The sequence below is a fragment of the Polistes dominula genome, unplaced genomic scaffold (genome assembly GCF_049000335.1).
Source record: "Polistes dominula isolate Pdom_NZ unplaced genomic scaffold, Pdom_raw_medaka contig_20, whole genome shotgun sequence".
Lineage (NCBI taxonomy): Eukaryota > Metazoa > Arthropoda > Insecta > Hymenoptera > Vespidae > Polistes > Polistes dominula.
Window position 1 is genome coordinate 3,521,679 of NW_028301147.1, and position 19,508 is coordinate 3,541,186.

The 19,508-nt window shown below is 29.7% G+C and overlaps 1 protein-coding gene across 1 annotated transcript in view; it reads left to right on the top strand.

Annotated features, from left to right (window-relative positions):
• The window catches only part of LOC107074197 (uncharacterized), a 33,094-nt gene that overhangs the window by 3,284 nt on the left and 10,302 nt on the right, over positions 1–19,508 (top strand). Inside the window, 2 exon segments of the mRNA XM_015335420.2 lie at positions 2,251–2,913; positions 2,915–3,713. Of these exon segments, the coding sequence (XP_015190906.2) occupies positions 2,347–2,913; positions 2,915–3,713 (1,366 nt within the window). The 5' untranslated portion in view covers positions 2,251–2,346.

Here is a 19,508-nt window from a genome sequence, read left to right on the forward strand (position 1 = left end):
TATATTTACTAAATAATTTAATTCATAGTATCATATATTGTAAAGAAAGAAAAAAGAAGATTACTTTAAACGAATGATTTATCTTATGGGGACAGAAAAGAAAATGTTATTTTTTTTATATAAATTAATATATAACTTATTAAAATATTCTCATCATATTATATCTAGATGAAAGTTATAGAATAAAAAACTGACAGAACTTTGACCTAATACACATACAACAATTTTCTTTTTCACGTTATTCAATATCTTCGTTGTTTTACTTTAGTATGTATGGCCTTATCCTTTCTCACAGTTTACTTCGGCACAATCGTTGCTTGAGCGAGGCCAACAGGAAATATATCTCCTTATTGTATTGCCCGAAGAAATATAAAGTAACATTTCGCATGCAAATAAATTGTTCATGCGATAAATCGTTCAATAAAGTCGTGACAAAAAAAAAATAAAAACAACAAAATCTGATCATCATTTAAAATATCATTCGTATGAACAATTAAGAAATGTATGAAAAATACAAAACTCAAATTTGTTATAGTTTTTTTTTCTTCGACAATAAATTAAATATCGAATCAAATCAATTTAAAAAAATTAAAAAATCATCCAAAATGTTCCAATCATTTTATAAACGTTAATAGTGCACTTTAAACGTGTACACAATTTTTTTAAACAAGATCATAAAAAATGATCTATTAATTCTTATAATGATGCTTGTTGCACTTCATATACGTGTTCTCAAACTATAATACATAAAATTAACTGCATCACATACGTCCGTTATTTGATATATAAAACACAGACACTTGTCGATATAATCTAATTATCTCACCAACACAAACCATAATTCAAATACACTTAATGTAATATATAAAAGGATGTACCTACCATAAGTATAAGTATAATAAGTATAAGTCTTGGCATAACGGATTCTTTATCAACATAAATCAATAATCATCAGATCGATTTATCTATCTATCATGCGTTCTCTTACAACAATCGTTACGGACGATCGACCTCAGTGTCCATTTATGGCAACTTAGATCATTCCAATACTTTTCTCTCTCTCTCTTCGTTTTTCTATCTATCTTAGTCAGTCTCTGAACATATAATTAGAACGTGCAATACTCTTGCAGGAATTAGAGTAATTAGAATACGGGTGGTACGTACTTGACACGACTATTTGACGAGAGTTTCGAGACGAGAACGTTTAACATTTTACACTAGTATAATACGCACACCTACACATATATATATATATATATACATTTGTATATAAGTATATATACATATATGCATATTCGATATTTTACGTGTCGTAAGATGGCCAGGTCGCTGCCTACATACTGACACCTACCTTCCATAAAACCTTCACAACTATATACATACATATTAATGTATATTTATGTATTAATATGTATATGTATTCATATGTATATTAATTTGCGTATATGCGTATCTAAATGCATATGTGTATATTAATGTACAAATGTATGGTTCATGTGAGTACATGTGTGTATATATTTGCTTATTCATATATATATGTATGTATGTATGTAGAAATGTACGGACGTTGACGTGGTTCGAGCTTAATTCACGCCGATTAACGGTCATGCGAATAAAAGTCAAAGTCTAACCCACGTCTTTTATTCGACGAACGGCTTCTTAAGTGATAATAAAGAGGTATATGACCGCTTTTAAAAGACAAACGTTTTAAACATGTTCATCATCGAGACTACTTTCCATATCACGTTTTCCAATTTTCATATCTTTTCTACTTCTTTTTATAACATTTTAAGATTGAAATTACGATCTTCCCATGTTTATCGCTATCAGTTGTGAATAATGGGTGGTATAAATTTTTTTAATTATATTTCGGTTAACCTGTGTTAATTGTTTATTCGAAGGTTTAATTTTAGGTAGGCTGCAAAAAAATTCGTGACGTTTTATTCGATAGGAACGAACCTAAAAAAGGCAAGAATTTTTTTATGTAGATAATAATAACAAAACTAAAAGATATTTTTGGATTAGAGTAAGGGTGAATTAATGCATGGTCTTTATGGGCTACAACTCGGGTTTCCGTTCGAGTTCAAAAATAAAACAAATGGATTTTGCAAAAAAGCGAATGAATTGCCACAATTAACTTAAACTTAAGTTAATTGGGTATTTCCCAAAACAGTGTTTGTTCGGAGCCCTTCAAAGTAAGGGAGGGTTCCAATTGTGGGCTTCTTACTAATATTATTTTCTTTTTTACAGGTACAACCTGGACGTTATGCAAGTATGGCCAATCTTCAACTTCGTTGAACCACCAACAACAACAACAACTTCGATTGAAGCTTCAATAAGAAGAAAATGGTCTATAGAGGTAGCTTGCAAACAGATGATCCAAGAGATGCACCGAAATTGGTCAGAATGTCGCCACTTAGAACGAGTAGACCCAACGGACCAGTTTACAACACTTTTAGAACTTCAACACCAATTAAAAATGTTTGTCAGGGATCTTACATTGGTCCTATCGATTCAAACCATGCTAAACATATCGATGAGAGACGATTGGGTCGTGAAAGAGACATCGAATCAATGGAGAAAGTGATTATGAGAACAACTGGATTAAAAATTGGTGCACCTAAGCTTCGTAATATTAGTCAAATACGAGAAAGCGTGTTCGTTGATCCCTCACTGATGCCGATGAGTCAAATCGGTAGATCAGATGTTCGAGGTCGTCCACGAACTATAGCGATTGGATTGGAAGAATCTAACGGTAGAGTTTCCAGAGTTCAAAGTTCAATGTTGGCTGATCTGAAAGACCTGGAACGACTTCGTAATACACCGCCGTCTCAAAGGAACGCGAAAACAACGAATAAATTGGATAAAACTGAGACTAAAAATTCGACGACGACGACGACGACGACAAATTTGAAAAAAAAATTCAACAGGAAATTCGACTAAAATTCGATCGGATATTATGAAAATACAACAGATGTTCCAGATTCCTGATAATAATAGCAAACCGACAGTTAGGATTTCTCAAGAGAGGAAGTCGAGGGTCGAGCACGAGAAGGATGATAAAAAGTTAGCTGGGGAGATCAACAGGACACGTTTGCTTGCCCAAAAGCTCTTGGAGGCGTCTCGAAATAACCGAGACGCGTTGAAGGATCGTTATGGTAATACCAAGAACGCGTCATCTAACAAACAACTACAGACGAAGGAAGTTAATGGTAAAGCTCCCTGTAAGAGTACAACCATTCAAGTGAAAAATCTTGACTCGAGGCAATCCAAGACCAAGACCAAGCCTACTGCAGCAACAACTATCACGACGACGACGACGACGACGACGACGACTGAGAAAATCGAAACGAGTTTGAACGAACCGCAACCACGACCACCAATTCGTAAAAGAAGAGACTCGAGGAATCGAGTTAACGATGATACTCAAGTTAATCCTTTGGAAGAGGATCTCGATGATATTTCGAAACATTCGTTGAATTTATCCAAAGAATTGGAAAACAATTGTCAAAACAATTCGAAATTTGTACAAGGATTATTGGATAGACCGGATATATTGGATGGACTTTTAAAGGAATCCGATCAACAGCTGGAAGATTTGAAAATGGATTTAGGGGAGAGGGGAAGATCGAGAAGTCATTGGAGGGGATTTATACAATCGATGAGATTACATGACGTGGAATTACATTCGGATAGCGAGGATCAACGAAAAGGTAAGTAATCTTTGTTAAACAAACACATTTTGAACATTTGAAATAGTTAATAGTTGTTGTGATCTTTGATGATTTTGTTAGACATTTAAACACATATTCTAAGATACATCATATGTTTCTAAACTTATCTAAGTAGAATGAATTTTACTCGATGTTTGATTGGATTAGCAAAGTTAACGGAGTTGTTTAAAATGACGGTACAACTGGCGTGGCCATTAATCCCTTGGTTGGCCTGTGGCAACCCCTATTTTTAGATACCCGTACTCGCTCACTCGGTCTCATTTACTAGTGTAGGTCAGGGTGGTGTGTGACTAACATATGTCACTACATATGGATTTGGCGGGAGAAACAACCAAGTACCGTTTTCCTTTTCTCTTGTCGCAGGAAAAGGCATGTAATGACAAGTCAACCGAGTCTAAGTTATCCTATTTCATTCCTGTCCCTCTCTCTTTCTCTCTCTCTTTCGGTTTTACGAATTCATTTTAGGAAAATGAGAACTATGATTAATTTTGTATCTTGTCGTATAAACGTCCGTATCCGTTTATATTCTTAAAAAGAATAAAAAGGGGAAAAGAAAGAAATAGAATAAGGACATGGAGAGATACGAGAGGGATACGTCTGTTAATTTTATCTTCGTTTTGATACCTTAGCGATGAAAGTGCCGTGTTCCAAGCCAAGTTAAACCGAGCCTTCTCCTTCATGTCCTTTTTTTAGCTTTTAAGTGTCCTTATCTACGACATTATCTAAATACACACGAATATACTCTATCTCTAGTTCGTTGCACGCAACGAGTTCAGATAACAGGATAACTTGATAGACGTTCAATGTTTAACTACAAATCCTATCAGAAAGGATGTTTTTCAGTGTCCTTTGGAACAACATCGTGAAGAAGTTAAAAGAACATTTTTGAATAGTAAAAAATAGTAAAAACGAAAAGAGGGTATATACATATATCTTCTATACAAAATCTTAAAGATAAGATTCCTAGTATCTTTTAGATGGCAGATAAAAATATCAGATTAAAAAGTTTTCAATGTTTCGTTTTGCTCGATAAATAATTGTTCGCGAGTGACTCGGCTCAATTTGTGGGTCAGAAAAATATCAAAAGAAAATGTTACTCTCTCATCTTGGTTTATGTTACTTTCGAAGTTCATAGATGAACGCAACGTTGTACAGATCGTTCGTGGATCGGTTGGGTTCGCGGTTTTAATGTCACGTTTTCTTTAGGAACAGAAGGTCTCTCAGTGCGAATCGCTCCGCATGCGGATTCTCACGAACTGAACTGAGGGAAAGTTTATTCGATAAATGAGAAGGACTTTAGTATACTAACATGGATTATATACAAGAATATATATATATTGTATATGTGTGTTTATATGCGTGTATGTATCTGTCGAAGGATGAGCAACGTACGTTCATTAATAGCTCGACGACACGCTATCATTTTTGTTTGTTGCTCGAGCGTTAAATTGCACTCGTGTCGCATCAATAATTACCTAAATAAATCGTGCTTTATGAATTTTATACGATTTTTCTTTTTTTCTTCGTAGTTGTAATTAATTATGAAAGTTATTACATTATTTTTATACATTGCATTAAACTTTGTTCTGTAAATCGTAAGCTCATATAATATCGCAAATAACTCGACTTTTCTTCTAAATTATAGATATATATTAACTTTAGCAAATATAATATATATTATATAATTAATATATACTTTATATTATATATTAATACATAATATATATACATATTAAATTTAACAAATTATATTATGTTAGAAAAATATTTATCATTCACAACGCAAATCTTTGTGCATTGCGTACAAATATCTAAACCTTATATCTCTAATGATACTACAAATCCTTAAAAACCTTTGACAAAGAAAAATAAACGACTAAAAAGAAAATACTAGATTATCGGAAAAGCACAGTTAAGTGTTAATAGGTACCAACCGATAAAGGTTTCCGGTTACAATCGATCGTTACGTTTAAGTCATTTTTATCTATAAATGCGTTTCCTCTCGGCACACATCCGAAATATCCGGATTCCCTTTCTCAGTAGGATATGGGTTGGAGTGGTAGGATACTTCCCTATATCTATATACACAACCATACATACAAACATATATATATACACGTATATAGGCGGTGTCGGCCCTTGCCCTTGAGTCTACGCCCTAATATCGATCTGAGTTCCTTTCCAGCCCCCTTCCCCCCACCACCATATTCTCACCACCATCACTATCACGATCACCATCACCATCACCATGGTGGTGATGGTGGTGACTTATAGTACTCGTCTATACTCTGCGTATCTTTGCAAACACACACACACACACATATATATATAGAAATCATACATACATACGTATGAAACGCATCGTCGTAACCCCTCTCTTCCTTTACCCCTCTACTCTTCTTTCTCTTCCTCCTCCTGTCTCACATCAGTACATAACCAATCGTTGGTACCATCGTCCCCATATGCCACCGATGTGTTTTACTCGACTCTCAGTGCAAACCTAGCTGTCAAACGGTCAACACTTTCCAGACGACCGAATCTATCCAGTTGTGAAACGTTGAATCGTCTTTATCTTCTATTTTCTCTTTCTTTCTTTCTCTCTCTCTCTCTCTCTCTCTCTCTTTCTCTCTCTTTCTGACTGCTATCGTCCATTACCGCGCACGATAGCTCGCGCTCAATCCCTCCAGCTCGAAAAAGATGTCAGTACAGATGTGACCACGCGACTGGGATACACGCGTTCCGAGACCCTTTTCGAGATGATGGTTCTTTGCGACGTTTGCGATCAAAAAGGTAAAGATCATGCTTATTTATATTTATTTACCTTCTATTCTTAAATATAGGTGTCTGTGTGTTTGTATGTGAATTTACGTGGGTGGCTACTTGTATCGTTTTTTTTCTGTTATCCTTATCTCTTATTTCTATTCTTATGTACACGTGCTGTGTGTATAAATATGTATGTGTGTGTGTGTATGTGTCTATTAGGTTGCCCAGAAATTTTTCATATCATTTAAATAACATCGGATAATCTTAAGTAGAAGTTGGTCTGATTTTTGACAGTTTTAAATAACAATAAATTATAGATATGTTTACAAATATTAATTAGATTTAATTTTTATTAATCGTGGTATGAGAATTTTCCAAGCAATTATGATAAATGTGAGTGATATGAAAAATTGCTGACTTAACATAGACAAAAATGTTTTGTCAGATCAAATTTATTCGTATTTTTCAACATGGTCCGTGAAAACTCGTATAGTAGAAAAAAGAAACCAAAATAGACGGAAAATTTGTGTAATACGCCCACGTATATTTATGATCAACCTACGTATATAATGCTGTATAGAAAGTGGGATATTTTGTTCATGGGGGAAATATAAAATAAAAACAAATGTATAGAAGAAAGATTAGGTCCGATTGTCTTTCTGTTGAGTGTGTCAACATGGGGTAACATGTAATACCGAAGATTAATCGTTTTCCGTAAATCACTCGATTGTCTCTGTCACACTTGACTATAAGTGAAATACAGTAAACTTGTGTCACTGTTCAACTAGAAAGCAATACGTTCTTGTGTGACAATCATTTTTCTTTTCTTCTAAGTATATATATGTGTGTATATATATATATATATATTTATTTATTTATTATTATGTATGTGTAATCGGGTCTTTTTCTTCAATTGTAAGATCTCTCGCGTGCATTAGAGATCTCTCTCGTGCAACTTGCACGAGGTGAACAACGTGTGCGTGTGAGTTTACCTGAGAAAGGTGCACGTGCAACTGAGGAACTGGTTTGATCTCGAACTATGTGCCGCTAGATACTACTAGTTACCCCGTTAAAGGTTAACGGATTCCAATCGAAACAATTTCTTAGTTTTTTTTGTTTCTTACAATTCTTTATCTTTGATTTATGTATATCCATCCTTGTAGAATATGTCATTTTGTATGAATCTGTCAAATGTTGACATCTTTTTTACTAACTTCTTTCTGTGAAAACTTTAAACTTTTGTATCTTTGATTCATAGATTATTTTTTCTTTTGTGTTTTGTGCACAACTATATTGTTTTCTTTAGTGATTGTATTTTTTTTTTTTTTTAACATTTAAATCTAATACATTGAATCATCTAATGTAAGATTAGATTTTTTTCTTTTTACAAAATTTAACTTATTTCTTTTTCGTTTTCAAATTTAATTTAACTTCTTATGAAATTATTCATCATTTTTGAATAAAAAAAATTTAACAATATTATCTACATCGAAACTAGGTTCTAAAAAAGAAATTGATTTGTTTAAAAAACCAGAAAATGAATAATTTAATTATTAATAACAATTAACTTACAATTAATGCAATTTATTCAGCATTTAGCAAGTACTTTTCTATATCGTGTGTCTCGTATCATTGAAACTATTTAAATGGACACGTTTAAATAGAATTAACCGACATTCCAAATGAAAGGGAAAGCGAATTATCTTGACCTTGAAAGGTTGAAAGAGGAGTCGACGAGGAGCTTCTAAAATCGATAGAGGAGGATTCTCCTCCGTTTTGCTATTCGTGCAACTTCGTCGTCTTTTTCCGCCAAATATCCGAATCTCCCGAAAGCAAAAGAGAGGAGACTTCGTGCAGCAGCTGCTACACGTTCGATGGGAAACGTGTGAGTGAAAAAAGAAAGAAATAAAAAAGAGAGAGAGAGAGAGAGAGAAAGAGAGGGAAGAAAATAAATAAAAGAAAGAAAGAAAAGAAATAAAAGAGAGAGGATTCATGGTGAACAACGCCTGACATTTTTCACCCCGCTGTAATCTTGCTTACTACCACAACGTAGAAACACATTTATGAAACTAATACTTTTATATACATAAGCAAACACGCACACACATTTATATACATGGATAGATATTTAAGGTTACATAACACACACATAAGGGTGAAAATCATTTAGACGTGCTTCCGTAAGCGCAAACGAATTGAATTTCCTTTATATCTTCTTATGGTGCTCGCGTATTATCGTTAAAGGATTACTCGTGTTCTGTTAAACTAAACTTCTAACAATAAATCGACTTATTTACGGACACGACACCCTTTTACATAATTATCTCATTATTCTTCTCGTCGTCATCGTCGTCGTCGTCATCGTTGTCGATGTCATCGTTGTTGTAGGCTAAAGGGTTGATACAGTTTTTTTACTTTGATCATGAACGATCAACAAAGAAAGTACAACGTTCAATGAGGGGGTGGAAAAGTTCAATCGAGTTAAAAAAATTATCGATTACGTTTTGACAGTTTTATCGAACTTTTTTCATAATATATTTTATATATGGTATATTTATTCTTTGAGAAATTTTCTTTTATTTTTAATTTCATGTTTTTTTTTTTTTTTTTTTTTAGAGATTTGAGGTATAAAAAATCTTTTACATTTATCTTGCATCCTTATATATTTTAAAAACAGCTTTTCTTTTTTTTTTGTGTCATAAACTTGTGTGGTTTTATTTTTAAAATAAAAGTTTTTCTTTCATCGATGTTTCAACCCTTTTTAAATCCACCCTCGTATTAAAAAATTATGTATGGAATAAAAATAAAAAAAAACTTATATATCTTTTCACTTGACATATCTATTATAAAAAAAAAAAAAAGGAAAAGAAATTGAATCTTATATCTAATCAATTTTTAATTTTATGCACACTAAGATACAAAAATATAGATACTATATTAAATTAGCTTTAATTCTTATCATCGCAACAGACATCTGTTTTCTTCTAAACATTCATCTATCACACGATGTTATCAATAAAGATTGATAACTGATTTCTTGTTCTACTTACGACTAATAAGACCTTTTTTTAAATTATTTTCCATATCTTTTGTCTATTTTATTATGACAAATATAAAATCATTTTTATTATGCAATATAAAATTCTGAAACCATATATATTTTTCTTGTAATTTAAAAATCACACATACACACAAATAATAATAATAATAATAATATTACACATAAACATACGTCATTATTATTATTATTATTATATAAATTGCAATGGAATAGAAATGAAGGTAAAATAAATAAAGAAAGAAAGAGAGTAATGGAATGATGATGTAAAGCAAACAAGGGAGAGAAAACGTCATAGTAATGCATATAATGCGATCGTGTACCGTAAATTCTCTTCTGAGAAGAGTCAGATTAAAATGGCAGACTAAGCGGCTCTATAGATTACAACGACAAACACAGACGAGAACCGACAACTATAATACGTTCTGGAGCTCGGCGTAAACAAGTCTCGTTATAAGCTTAATTACGAGCAGTCGAAAGTGCACGTGCTCCTGTTCTGTTCTGTTCTATTCTGTTCTGTTCTGTTCTGTCCTTTCATTTCTAGTGGTTGTTCACGTTTTTCTCTACGTTCATCTATCTCTCTTTTTTTTTTTTTTTTACCTTTCTTTCTAATTTTTTTTATTGATTGGACAATTCGATAAAAAGTGTAAAAATGAAAGTTTTCATCTATTTATTTTGAAAGTAGTTACATTTATATTCTTGTAATAATATTTAATTGGGTGCACAGATTCATCAAGAATATCATAATATTTTTTCGTCTCATTTAATTTTGTTTTCTTTTTTCTTTTTTTTGCTGAATTATGGAATGCATATTTGTAGGCAGAAAATATAATTTTATAAATAAAGGTAATTTTTTTTATTTATATATTATTATAATATTATATTTTAATTAAATTATAATAACGTAATTAAAATTTATATTATTTTATTATTATTAATATAAATTTAAAAAAACCAATTATTTTATTTTTATTAAATCGTAGAATTTAATATATATATGATTTTTTTTATTTTTATTAATTTAGTTAATATTATCTTATATATTTTTTGTCTTCTTCTAATAGGATTTGTCAACGAAAATGAATATTCATTTAAAATTATTCGCTGTTTCCCTTTCTCGTTGTCATAAAATATTATTTCAATTGTGTTTATGAATATAATAAAATTCAGTTAGCAACAACACTGATGTAGTTGAAACGACTAACGCAATATATTACTACTCAACGTGAGAGAAAAGTTTGCAAAAGGACTTTGAAGCTTTATCGATAGTCGCTGTCGGTTGGTTCATACGATCGTCACTCTCCGAGCGTTCAATTACCCTGAATTGCCGGTTCAATGGGTTGCTGATAATTCCAAGTCAATTGGTATGATATATGTTTTGCCTTATACAGAATATTATTGTTTTAATAGAAAAAAAAAGTAATAATAATAAAATCGTATTAACAGATAAATCAAATCCTTTGTTGTTCGCTAAATAATTCATTCACACATATAAATGCAAGTATACTAAATTAGTTTACTCGAAATGTTCGTACTGATTATTATTTTTAATGTTTAAAACAATTGTTCTGAATAATTGACGAATACTTTTTCCACTAAAATTATATATATATATATATATATATATTTATTTATTTTATTATATTAATTTAATTTATATTTATAATATTATTATTATATTAAATTTAATTATTATCTATAATAATTATATTATATCAATATATTTTATTATACCAAAGTATTTAAGTTTAAAATTAATCAAAATTAATTGTCAATATAACCAATATTAAATTAAATAATATAAAATACTTTTATAATATTTAATTAATATTAAATTATTTAAGCCCGTTTAGAGAGGTTGATACAAATATCAAGTTGCTTAGTTTTGGACAAACCTAATAAATGAGATTGGAAACATTAAACTTATATTAGGAATACAACGTGAGAATTGTTTAAAAATGATTGTGTAAGAATGTTCATAATAGTTTATATAATTTAAATGCTCTCACGTTTACGATATTGTAGACATTACAACGGATGGAGGAACATAGAAGGTCTCTGTAACTCATTGGACTTTACATTGGTCCGGAGGCGCCTTTTCTTATCGAACAAAAGAGAGAAACAGAGAAAAAGAGAGGAAGAGAAAAAAAGATCTTATCAAAAGTATCCGATGTATTATTATCCAACTATTCCGGGGTATCACGTTCGTTCACTCTTACGGTACTGAAAATTGTTACACGCTGTGTGAATCTTCTTTCATCGAGGTCACGATCAGTTATGTGTGTGATTATGTTAATTACGTAAAGAAAAGATTAAAACTTTATATAAAAAAAAAAAAATAATAATATTTGAAAGATAATGAATTCGATTTAATTGATGAATTTAATTAAAATTTCAATGAAACATTTTTATTTGAAAATGAAATTTATGTTACTTAAGATTAAATTTTCGTGATTATGTTAATTAACTAATTCACAAATATTGAATAATAATAAATTTAATTTATTCGAATCGAATGAAATTTTTTGAGAACATATTTTTATTGATACGATTGTTATTAAAATTATTTAAAAATAATATTGATCGAAGTTATTGATAAATTTCGTTTTAAACTGATTCATGGTGTTGGAATATGTATATGACAGCTGATAAGAAATTTATCAGCATAGGAAGTGTCAACACACCATCGATCGTATTGCAAGTGTTAAAACGATGAGTTTAAGGGTTACATGAAGAAGAGTGAGAGAGATAGAGATAGAAAAATGCCAATGACGCACGATAGGACATTCATCGATTTGTAAATACGTGTCATATATTTATTTTAGTATGATTTTAATAAAAAAAAAAGTTTTTTTTTATTGCCTGAAAAACATTTGACTCACTACGTTAGAGAATATTTTTTTTTTTTTTTAACATTTTATCTACTAATTTATATATTTAAATAAATTTGCCGTTGCGATAGTCATCGTTAAATAAATTGGCATAAAAATGATGTAATTTGATTGGTATTACATATAGTGAACATGTAATATATCGTCAAGAAATTTCACAAATTATTACTTATAAGTTTTTCCCACATCTAGGAGAAATATAATGATGAAATTCCGGGAAGCGAAAGAAGATGAAATTTCACAACGGCACAGTCAATAATTTTCTTCTTTTGTATTCTATAAGCCAATGATTGTTTGAATCGAGATAAAGTTCTTTTCTTTTGGTTTACCATCATCCTTCCGGGCTGAGCAGTGAGGTTTTCTTTTTTCTTTTCTTTACTGAAACTGGTAGTCTCAAAAACCTTTTTTTCAACAATAAATATAAAATTATTCGTTTATCGTATTAACAAATATCACGGAATAAAATATTAGGGTTACTTACGCAATGTTTGTACTAATTAAAAAATTATAAATTATATAAATTATATATATATATATATGTTTATTGATTTATATAATAAAAATTATATAAAAATATAATAGAAAAATATTAGAAATAATATTAAATGAAAATAATATAGAAAATAAAAAATACAATAAACAAAACGAAACGAATACCATTTTTTTTTGTTTCGTTACACAACAACAAAAAACAACAAAAATGCAATTAACAAAACAATTAACAAAACGAAAACTAAAATACAATTATTAAATTAACAAATATATCGAAATAATATGCACATATAATATAAAATATTTACCTAGTCATCATAAATCGATACGAACTACCCAAGCAACTCAATAAACATAAACACATTTTATCATAAACAAATTAAAAATATAATTACTGTTATTAAATACTGCATTTAAGACTTTTAAAATTATCGATGCTTATCCTCTCAAGTGTCGACATTTGTAATTAATAATAAATTCATTTTACTTTGTCTCGAACCATCTATTACTATTATCACAACCATAATCACTGTTCTATACTATAAAGATGGATATAAATTATTATCTCCATAATTCACACACACACACACATATACACACATACATACATGCATATATACATATACAAACATTAAATAATCTATGGTGTTTCTAAATGTATGAATGTACAAAAATATACATACATTCTAATAGCCAGTTTAAAAGTCATCGTACTACATAATCATTGATGCGGGCTCGGAAAAAAAAGAAAAAACAAAGGCTCGTAATTCCCGTAAAGTATAATATTATAATACTCGTTCGATCGAACTGATTATTTAGTTAATTTTTCAAGCGGAAGCTCTTCGAACGGTAATTCACCAAGGCTGATTGAAATTCGATGTAAAGATACTGTTTCCTGCCCGACAAGCTAGAAACGCTTCTTCTTTCTTGGCGAACATTGACACCAGCCCGCTTACTCAACTAACATGTGTGTATATATATCTAAACACACACACACACACATACACATACTCACTAGCATATGCACTGTTACCACTAGCTAATCTCGCGTGCACTTAACTCGTTCTATAACTCGTGTACAGTGACGATCGTAGAATTTTATTGAATATTTTCTAACATAATAGAAAAAATACTCAAGTTTTTTATTTTTTGTGACCACCTTTCATCGAATATCCTAATATTTTTTTTTTCTTTCAATTCCTTCACAGACCTCCTCCACCCCCTCCCCTTTCTCATCACTTTCAGAAGATTCGAAAGCATTCATTTTATCTTCTCGTATCTTTCTCTCGTTTGTTACCATCGGAGTCGTAACTTTTCTTGCGTTACATCCACTAACATATAATTTTCTCATTATTTATGAACCCTAAATCATAAAGTTTCTTGCATAATATATATATATATATATATATATATATATATATATATATATATATATATATATGTATGTATGTATGTATATATCGATTGGGGCTTTAACAAATCGATGGAAAGTATGATCGATGTAACCGCATGATTCCAATACGTTCAGCCATGTTGCAAATATACTGAGACGACGATTAAGTGTATTATGATCATCTCAAAGAAGAAAAAAAAGAAACAGTGTTTCTCTACTTATTATATTTTTTGTTTCTAATTGTCAATAATTCTTTTTACAAACTTTTCAGCGTGACTAATTTAATTTATCAAATTGAGCGGAAATTGAAAGATATGCAAAATTTACGGAGTTGTCGGAGGGAGGGTTGAAACGATAAAACAAATTATAGAAATTTTCAAAAAGAAAAGTTAAAGGCGCCAAGTTGAGAACTCCTTGCATAATTGGAGTCAACGATGCGTACCGAGTGGCCTCAGCCATTGTGTCTGCATACAGTTACCCGATTATTCTGCGCACACGTTACGAACTATTCACGCCGTTGGCATGGTGTCGACTCGAATGTCATCGAATCGAAAACGTGATGTGGGGTTCTTTTTCTTACCAAAAAGAAACAGGAATTAAATTACTCGGATACATTGGCTTGCAATTAACCAATAAAGTCATGTTGAAACTTTAAGGGTGGGGCCTCACACCGCGTAACTTCTTAAATTTATTCAAAAACTTTAAATGACTTTCAAAAATATTCTGAACATTTTATCAAGTTTTTTCATAACTTAATATGAATCTAGGAATTTTTATGATGTCGATTAAAAATTATTTTGTAGAACGTTTTAGGAATGTTTGATTTTTATTATTAGTATTCAAAGTTAGTTTATTCAAATATTATTGGGGTAATTTGGTTCGTATGAATACGTAAAAATAATTAACGAATATTTTATAATATTCGAATATTATATATATATATAATAGTATGTTATTATTAAATTAGTGTAATATTAAATTATTATTAATTAATATATATTATAATATTTAATATTTAATTATATATTATATATATATTTTTTTTTTTTTTATAGAAAGATATAATTTAATTTCATGTTTTATAAAAATTGTATCACACGTTTTTAACATTTATTTTTATTTTTATTTTTATTTTGTCTACCTATGAGAAAGTTTATTGAATAAATAAGAAAAATAATAGAATTTTTTCATCGAGTATATAAATCATTCACTGAGGTTTAATACAGACAGATAAAAATAAGAAGAATAAGAAGTAAATAAATTAGGTTTAGATTGTTTTCGATCAGTTTTATTCGCACAAAATTAAAACTTTCTTGGCTTCTACTTTAAAATCGCAGAGACGTTTTCGACGCTCTCGTAAATTACTCTTTCGTCGGCATCTCGAAGCTTTAGTTTAGTTCGAGCCAGTTGAGTTACTCTCTTCCGTTCCGTTTGTAAAAAAGAGAAAGAAAAGAAGAAAAGGGTCGTTAAAGAAAGAAAGAAAAAGAAAGAATGAGAGAGGACCTTTAGACCTCTTATAAATGCAGCTGCGAACGAAAAATGTATGTACGTGTATATCTATGTGTATGTGTGTGTATGACTTTCTTCTCTTTTTTTCGAACACTAATCCTTATGCTCGACTTAAACATGATACTATTATCAGACCTAATGTCATTGACCTTTTCGTATTGCAAAAAAAAAATATAAATAAAATAAGGGAAAGTGTCGATAAGACCTTTACACTTCCCTTTGATTTACACTCCATTTTTTTTTTTTTTTTTTTAATTTTTAATCCAAATTTTATTAAATCCCAACTGAAGGAAATATTTCAAACCAAAAGTTGGTATCTTTTTCGGAATATTTTACTATCGTAAAAAAATCTAAAATTTTATTTACAAATGTAATATTAAAATTAATATGAAAAGTCATCCACACTAAATAAAAAACAATATTAAATATTTGTAAAAATATAACAATATAAAAATTTATCTCTTAAACTCAAAAACAATTGTAACCTGAAAAATAATATTTCTACAATATTACCATATTGTTCGTATAAAAAAAAAAATAATTTAGCAATGATAAAATAAATTAAATTAAATAACAGAGGGTTAAATTTATTTGTTTTCCATGCAAGCAGTTTAACTCGAATTTTTGTTACGTGTACATACACACATACATATATATATACAAACTACTCTTACCCGAAGTCCATGATTTATCATAGTTGTAAAGTTCGCAATAAAGTTTGAGGGTGGTCCATGAAGCGCGTGGCGTCCCATAAACGGTCTGGACCACCTCTCGTTGCAGAGTGGTGATATAAATTGGGGAAAAAAAATAAAGAAATACAAACAAATACACATACATGCCCTTTCCATGCTTTGTCTCTCATTCGTGGGAGAGATATCGATTGGTACATGACCGTTACGATTTTAATGGGGCTCCTATGTTCGTGGGAAAACGATAAAGAAATGAAATCAAATAAAAGGGAAAGAGAACTATAGAAACCATGCAAAAAGGTGTACCCACACACACACACACACACACACATATGTCCTCAGTTTCGTTTTAATTAAACTTTATTTCCATTTTTCTTTTTCATGCTATACGCTTGTTTTTTTTTCTTTTTTATTATTATTCTTATTATTATTATTTTTTTTTTAACTCTTTCCCATTCGTTTGCAATCGTTTAAAAAAAAATAAAAGGATGGAAATGAGAAAGAAAAAATAATAGAGAAAAAAATAAATGGAAATAGAAATGAAAAAAAATACAAAAAAATATGAATTTTATTCGATCCCATCGAGTTCTAACAGAGCTTACGCATTCCTCGTAGTCACTAGCTATACAAATACGTATGTATTTGTGTATGAGAATTTATTACGTATGTATATTCAAACTCACACATTTGTATTTTCAGCTGCAACTTTGTATCTAGGAGCAACCTTCTACTCCTCCCCTTTTCGTCTCTTTTTTTTGTCATTCTCTTTTTCTCTCTTTCTTCCTCTCTCTTTCTCTCTCTCTCTCTCTCTCTCTCTCTCTCTCTCTATCTCGTTTTCCCTTTTACTCCCTACCCAGATCCTTAGACTTCTTTAACGTTACAAACTTACGTCGTCGGGTAGTTCCTTGCTGACGTATACGAAAAGAATGTTTGCATTCTCTCGATGCTCATACTAAACTCATTCCCTGTTCTTAAGTATAGTTTGTCTTACATCAAGTATTTCTTCTTAATAGATTCTAATATATTTGTATTAATAATTACCACAGAGTAATCTTTGTCAACAACAACAAAATATTATATAACGAACAAAATTTATTCGTTTACAAATATTTTAATAATATTTTTTCAAAACAACTATTGATCTTGATGATTAGTATTATAAATATTATCAAAATAAATTCTATGATTGGATATTTAAAAATATTAAAAATTTATTAAATTCATCATTTATTTTATACTTTAACTCTTTGAGTACTGAATACTTTAACCTAAAATATTTCATAGGAACAGAATAGTTTATTATTAACCAAATTTTAATACTAAGTTATATTTAATTATTAAAGTTTTAGGTTTCTGAATATAATTTAATAAATTAATATAAACATTACATTATTTTAAATTAATATTAATAAACACGTATATGCATCGAACGACCACGCTAGTTATTTTTATCAAACGCATATATGCGTCTATAGCACTCAGAGGGTTAAATATAAATGTTTCGTTATAATAAATTTGATCATTTATATATGAATTATTAGTTCATTGTCGTAATTATTTGTAAGTATATTTAATGTGGACTAATCATCAATGAATCGTTAAATACCTCCACTCGACCACACACACACACACATACACATAAATACATTTATTCACTTTATACTAATAAGAAGATTCGTTAAACATATGTTACTTTTCTGATGGTTAACATATGCCCTTACTCTTTATCTACATAAGAATCGATTGAAAAGGTCCACGTTGCTAGTCGTTGCGGTTTTTATTTCAAAGCAACAACCCCTGGGAGGGTTCAAAGGGGTTCTACGAGAGAGAATCCTAGTTAAAAAAAAAGTACAAAAGACACGACAAGGACAGATTTTGTCGTTGTCATAAAGTTTGCTTATTCTCATTGAACTTTAATACATGCATTGAAAATATCCCCTACGTATAAATAAAATTAGTAAACGATATTTATTTATTTATTTATTTATTTATTTATTAAAACTAACACACATGAGAAATTATTTAGAAAATTATTTATTTAACAATGGACTAAGTGAAATTAATTAAATGAATGTTGAAAACTGAAATTCTGTCAGGATTGTTTCAAACTATTTTTGCAATAAATTATTATCCTTACTATTATTTTAATAAGTCCCTAATAAACATTGTTATATATATATATATATATATATATATATATATATATATATATATATATATAAATATTTTTTTTATAATTTATTTTATTTAAATAATTATTCTTTAATTAATATCTAATTAAATTTATTTATATTTATTATTATATTATATTTATTAATTTATTTATATATTAATATTTTTTATTTGATTAACTTTCTTTTGGAAAAAATATTATTAATAAAACTGCTAATAAATAAAATATATTTAAATAATTATACAAACCATGTAAAAACAAGTTTATGTTTATTTGTTAAAAATACTCAAGCTGTTTAAAGGATAAAAAAAAAAGATAAAAAAAGGGGGTAAAAGAGGAAATAAAAGATAAACTTAGTTAAGAGTCAGAAAAAGAAAAGAACAGATAATGAAAGACAACTGAGAAAACAATATAAAGATATAGACAATGACCGAGGAACGGAAGAAGCATTCTCTTAGCTTGACCTCACGCACACGTAATGTCACTTTTAGTCACGTACACATCGAAACATTCTACGAACCTATGAGAACGCTCACGCATGTGTGTTAGACCTTTTTTTCTGCATGCCCTTTCTACCCCACATACTTACGTTTTATGTTTCTGATGTTACGAAATACGATTTGGCTTTGTTCATGGGTTATGGGCCAAACTAATTTTGTTAAAAGTTGCGTGTATTCACGTAAAAATCCCTACTGTGTTCCATCACGTTTTCTACTCAATTAATCTCTTTTTTTATATTTCAAGATATTTATAAATGAAATTAATTGTATCTTGCAAAATTTGTTGAAATTTGAAATTCTTACAAA